Source organism: Pygoscelis adeliae, unplaced genomic scaffold, assembly GCF_000699105.1.
Source record: "Pygoscelis adeliae isolate BGI_AS28 unplaced genomic scaffold, ASM69910v1 Scaffold29, whole genome shotgun sequence".
Classification (NCBI taxonomy): domain Eukaryota; kingdom Metazoa; phylum Chordata; class Aves; order Sphenisciformes; family Spheniscidae; genus Pygoscelis; species Pygoscelis adeliae.
In genome coordinates, this window is record NW_008825611.1 from 1,003,858 (window position 1) to 1,010,134 (window position 6,277).

At 44.7% G+C, this 6,277-nt stretch overlaps 1 protein-coding gene across 1 annotated transcript in view; it reads left to right on the forward strand.

Annotated features, from left to right (window-relative positions):
- The window catches only part of DDRGK1 (DDRGK domain containing 1), a 52,821-nt gene extending 47,473 nt beyond the window's left edge, over positions 1 to 5,348 (forward strand). Inside the window, exons 8-10 of the mRNA XM_009332717.1 lie at positions 575 to 631; positions 2,358 to 2,406; positions 3,736 to 5,348. Coding sequence (XP_009330992.1) covers positions 575 to 631; positions 2,358 to 2,406; positions 3,736 to 3,908 — 279 coding nt within the window. The 3' untranslated portion in view covers positions 3,909 to 5,348. The remainder of the gene's footprint in view (positions 1 to 574; positions 632 to 2,357; positions 2,407 to 3,735) is intronic.
- The last annotated feature ends 929 nt before the right edge of the window (positions 5,349 to 6,277 follow it).

The window sequence follows — 6,277 nt, forward strand, 5'->3', positions numbered from 1 at the left end:
GCAGTACGCTTCCAACACTGGCAATTTTAATACGGTGTTCACTTGCTTAGGAAGACTATTATGGCATTAATACGCATGACATTAGTAAAACAGACTAAAGCACTTAATGCTGCCAGTCTTGTCTGGATTTTTATATATGCGCTGATACATACCAGTAATCATTTTGAAAGTTACTTTGAAACATCTCTCAAACAAAAAGGGATCTTGCTAAAGCATACTGGAAATTAAAGGTAGCAGTTGAGAAACTCAGGTGGCAAGGAGAGCAGAGCCATGGCTGTTCATTGTGCTTGTGCTCATCCTGTCCTCCGAACGTAAGGAAAGGATCAGGATGAACGCTGGCAAATGTATTTGAGTCTTCACTTAAGTGGGTCAGAGCATCCAGGCTTTCCACAGAGCAGAGTGGTTTAAGTAACTTAAGTTAGAGTTTTTCATGAGAGAAAAGTGCTTACTAGGAAAAGTTAATTAGAATGGCAGGTTCTACTTTGTCTATTAAATGCATTTTTTTATTTGAAAGAAAAAGAAATATGCTAACCCTCTAATGCATCAGCTGCATTTAACTCGTTTGTTTCCATAGAAAACAAAGGTAATCCAGCTGGAGGACTTGGCTTCACATTTGGGTTTAAGAACACAGGTAAGTACTACCTTTTGAGGTGCAAGTACAAGCAATGAGTTTAAAAGGACAGGAGAGGAAGTGGCAAATAAGGGTTACGTCTATGCAAGTGTCTCAGCATTACGGAAAATGCTTGGATTTTGGTGAAGTTCAGCAATATCAGTCCTAAAAAAATGTGGCCATTCATCAAAGTACCATCCAGCCAGTGAAGGATTGTTGGCTTACAAGATTGTTTCAGTGAAAAGTGCCCAGCTGCCTCTTGCACCGCTGCCTGCTGGCTAATGGGTCCTGTAGTGTTTGCAAATCTAGTCATAGAGCAATTCAGGGTACTTGGGAATCAAAAGCAGAGCTAGAAGCAAATTCAGACACTGCCTGCATTACTGGACAATGTTGTTATGTTTGCAGACGATCAACAGATGAGGTGTTTTGCTCCAATTGCTTGTGTATTCCTAGAAGATTTAAGAATTATAGAATAGGATAGAGTATTTCAGTTGGAAGGGACCTACAACAACCGACTGCCTGACGGCTTCAGGGCTGACCAAAAGTTAAAACGTGTTACCAAGGGCATTGTCCAAATGCCTCTTAAACACCTACAGGCTCGGGGCATCGACCGCCTCTCTCGGAAGCCTGTTCCAGTGTTTGACCACCCTAATTTGTATCTTCTGGTGCATCACTTAAGAATATTGTAATATTCTTTTGGCACCATATAAGCCTGTCAAAGTGAGCTCATGGTGTGATATGTGTACTTTTTTTTTTTACCCTCTGTCCTCTTTCTGTTCTCTAAACATTTTATGTTTTGACTCCAAAGAATAGTTGTGGCTTGGTTTATTTTAATTTGAGCAGATTTGACATGTATTTCCAAGTGACCAATGTTTTCTGTTGTTCTGTACCTCATCTGATCTTGGGGTGCCCCTTCACAGCAGCTTACACTGCTCTAAGTCCAGGCTGCTGTGCCCCTGCCTCTCTCTTAAACCAGAACTTCATTTAAGCATGCAGTGAGCCAGTTAAGGGAATTTATCTGGTCGAAATCTAAACTATAACTTGCTTCTGCAGTCACATAAAGGCAAGAAAGGGAGAGAGGCAGAACTGTGGGAAACAGGGCTTAGATACTAGCTTAAGGTGTAGTGGAACTGCAGGCTTGGAGTAACTATAGAGTTAACCCAGCAATAAATTCATAGAATCGAAGAATCATTAAGGTTGGAAAAGACCACTAAGATCAATGAGTCCAACCGTCAACCCAACACCACCATGCCCACTAAACCATGTCCCTAACCTGTTCAACAGGTTGTTATTTGGATTGGTAAAAGAGGTTTCCTCTTAGATGGAGCAGGAGAAAAAAAATACAAAAAGCTCTGGAATGTATTGAGTGTAGCCAGGTTCTTGGAGAAGTACCTCAGTATACTTCACGGAACTTGCATGTTGCATTGGCACTGTACAGCCTTTCCCTGGGAAGACGTGTATAACCACCCCCCTTCCATAAAACTGACAGCTAACTTAGCAATTAAAGTCTCTTTTGGGGATAGGGAAGTTATTTGAACACCCTAAAATGCAGAAGCTCACTTCATCCTTCTAAGACCAAAGGGCTTACTGCATCTGTCTGTGTGGAAATACGGATGTGTATCCTTCACTGAGGTCTTTAACACTGAGGAATTAAATGTAAGCCTCCATCTGTAGTTTATCTGAACATGTGAAATGTTTTTTGCCTTCTTCTTGATCAGTTTGTTATTCCTTTTTCCCTTCTGAACAGGATGCAATTAACAGAATCCAGGACCTGATGGCAGATGGCACTCTAACAGGTGACAGCCAAAACACAAAGGGGACCTTATTTTAGCTGGTGAATAGGTGGTGCAGAAAATGCCTTAACTATGGTAGAGAGAGACTTCCAGTGTAATTTCTGTTTTAAACTGTAGAAGATCCTAGTAGGATGTGATAAATAGATATTTTTATTATCCCTGCTTCAGCAGCCATGAAAGTACTGTTTCAAGCACTATGGGATGCGATCGCTCCTATGATACATTATACAGAGGTGGGGGGTGAACGTCCCCAACAGTTCAGGAACCAGCACAAGGCTTCTGCGTGTTGATTGAGCCCTGCTGAAGGCCTTTAGGGGTTGCTGAACAGCCAGCTGCAAATGATGTCTTCTGAAATCTGAATTTGAAAGAATCACTTGGATGTTTCGGGGTAGTTTGCAAGCCTGTTTTAAAGGTGCTGTGGCTAAAGCCAGGACTGGGGTAGGGCACGCTGTGGGAGAAGCAAACATCCCAGAGCAGTGCAGGATGCTGTAGTAAGTGAAGTGCTTGTTTCTAGCCACCTACCCACGCAATCAAAGTTGGCATGTAGGCAGAGAGTGAGCATGTGGGTAGCTCCCTGTCTGAACAAGTCTGTTTTATCGCTGGGCAGTCTTTTTCTTTCCGAGGATGAAGTAGGGGAAGGTGCCAACGCAAACATTTACTGACCTGATATTGTGGTCACGGCTGGGAAACAACTATCTTGGTGGGTACATGTGGATACCCATTCGAGTGACCTAAAAGTGCTCTGAATCGAAGTGTAAGGATGTGTACTGTCCTGGCTGTGTCTGTGGCCCAAAAGGCATGCCAGTGAGGCTCTCTGCCTTGCATTTGATCCTGTAATGCGTTAAGAACAGAGAGGTCTATTCTCACTCTTGATGGAGCAACTGAAATACGGAAATTGAGCTTCATTCCCTTTTAGAAGGTAAGTTGGAATGGCCGAGCTGGGCCCCACAGGGTCTCCGAATCGCCTCCTGGGCCCTCCTGCTGCTCTGCCTTTCTCCACCAACTGCCTGGGCCCAGAACATCGACACCAAAACTATATACCTGAAGTAGCTGCCGTGAAACTCCCAGCTGGCTGCGTACAATGAAAAGAATGTGTCGCTTTGAACAAAATTAGTCTTACCAAGGTACTCGAGTATTGTCGTAGCCCTGCTCAAAGACCCAACAGTAGAGAGGAGATAAAAGCCCGACTGCTAGCACGTTGTTCTGCCTGCCCTAGATATGAAATGCAGCCTCAGCAGTTTAAACATCCCTTCCAAAAGAAGTGACTGATGTCTGTCGGGAGGTGAGAGGAGCCAAAGTGCTGACTTCAAGGTCCTTTTTTTCCCCCTGTAGGTGTGATTGATGACAGAGGAAAGTTCATCTACATCACTCCAGAGGAGATGGCTGCAGTGGCTCAGTATATCAAACAGAGAGGACGGGTTTCCATCGCAGAGCTGGCCCAAGCAAGCAATTCTCTGATCAACCTCCAGCCTGACAGCCGAGCTGTTGCTCCGACTGTGGCATGAAATTGTGGCGTGAGAAAAACACAGCAGGGGGTTAACCTTTTAATGAATAAGCCACATAATTAGAAACAAACAAGAACCCCTGTAGTCCATTCACGGTGCTTGAAGATAGGATGCTGTTTTTTAAGCATCAGCTGCAAAGACTTGATCAAAAGTTTTGCTTTTCATTCTGTTAGAGCTGGTACAAAATAGGACAGTTGTTTGTACAACAGAGGCTAGCCTGAACTTGGGGCTAAAACACTCTGATGCACCTGTAACCCGGGAATATCAGGAATTTATACATGGTTCCTTTATCTTGGCAGTCGGTCTCATGTGACTGTACCCAAACTTTTTATTGTTTCCAGATTCTGATGTCTGCATCGAATATATTTGGGTTTGATTGCATTCAGAACTCTCCAGGCTCGCTCTACGCTTACGGAGCTGTATAACTTTGTGGCAATGACGTATACAGCCCAGAATAACAGGCGTGTAGGGGTGAGGCTTGCAGATTTTGTCTTCTGTACCAACATTGGAAGGATAGAGTAAAGCGAAAATACTGCAAGTGTGTGTCTGTTCTTACTGAAATATATACTGAAACTCTAGAAAGAGTGCTTGCTAAGTTGTGAGAACTTCCTGAGGTTACTTCAGAAAACCTTTGCTATATAAACATGTTTTGCTCCATTTATATAATGTAAAAAGCTCGCTCACGGCCAAGCTGCGTTATTTTTCTGTAGCCAAGAGACGCAAACACCTCCAGGGAAAGGCTAACTCGCCTCATCTATTGTGCAGGCCAATCTGCTGATACGAACCAGATTCTGATGATTCATCCTTTGAAGTAAGAGCCAGCTCAGTGTGTCTGAAGGCCTCAGACACCTCCGCCCCGTGGCCTTTGTGTTCTGGATGTTTGGGGGTTTTTAAATAAAAAATTCAGGCACTGTGAGTCACGCAATTAATGTTACAAGTAAATGATTATTAATATAGTAATTGTAGGGGTCAGTATATTTCCTGCATAAGAATAGTTTTTTAATAGCCTAATTGATGCTTTGTTAATTCTGCTTTCTGAAATCAACAGAATCTGTGTGGATATGCAGTAATTGGGGAGGGCAAGAAGGGCTGGCTTTGTCTCTGCCAGACTCGCAGGTAACTTGAGTAGACTAAAAGCTGCGTTATCAGTGAGATGAGAGAGCAATAAAACAGCGGAAGGAAGCATATTTCCTTTTTAATCTCTGCACTACTGCTGAACGTGACGCCGCAGGAGTGCCGAGTTACAGTGCAGCACCACAGGTTGATGTGAAAGATGGGTACGTCGTTACTGGGTCACACAACCATCACCGGCAAAAAGATTACTTGAGATTTGAGGCTTGTAAAGTCTCTTAATTATTCAAAATTTGATTTTGCCGTGATTGGTTTTGTTCTGTCTTAAACTGTTCTTGTAATAAAATAAACAATATTGAAAGAATTGCAGAGATTTGTATTAGGGAGGTTTTTTTCAATGTGTTAAAGGATTTTATGAGATTAAGGAGCCAGCTAGCAATGCCGCAGCCTCCAGTGTGCCAGGCGAAGACCGGAGGTATTCCATTAAATCCACAGAAATCACTCCAAAGTACACGCCGTTTCTGTGAACGTGACAAATAATACCGCGTCCGCTGTGCAGTGCAGGCTGGTCTTCTGCTCTGCTGGTACCACTGCGCCAGCGAAACTGCCCTGCCACCTTAGCACGGGGCCGGCTGGCTGCCGGGCGCGGTGTGTGCCGCCTCCTTTTGTGCACCTCTGCGTCTTGGCTCGGACAGGACTTGGGTCTTGCAACACAAAGATAATTCAGACCGTGTCGTCGTTGGGAGTTGGCACAGGGCTGTGCCAAAGCCGAAAGGGTGGTTTGTGATTCACTGGCAGGTGGCAGAAAGGCTGGTTAAAACTGCGGTTTGGAGGAGGCGCTAGGCAGAAGAACATGATCGCAAAGTATTCACTGTGAGCCAAATTCGTGGTCCGTTAGAGGGCTCTAACAATAACGGGCGCCTCAGAAATGCCACTTGCCTAAGCTCCTGTTCTGAGCTCTGACGGAGTGTTTCCGTACTAAGTGAAGCATGTTGAAGCAGGCAAGATAGCCAGACCCAGCCCTTCCGTGTGAGAGACGGCTCACCGAACGAGTTTGGTAGATCTTTCTGCACGTTGGCTGTCATTGTGGGAGACTAGATTTAACCTGCGGGTCCCCCCTGGTACTGAGCTCGTACCTAACGCTGGGGCTGGGGGGGGTCTGTGCTTGCTTTTATCCGTGATTCCCTACTAGGGATCCCGGGTATTGCATTTTGGACCTGACCCTGGCCGTGCTGTTCCTAAGGTTGTGGAGATATTGTATGGAGACCGGAGCGCAGGTCTGGTGATGGTCTTCGGAA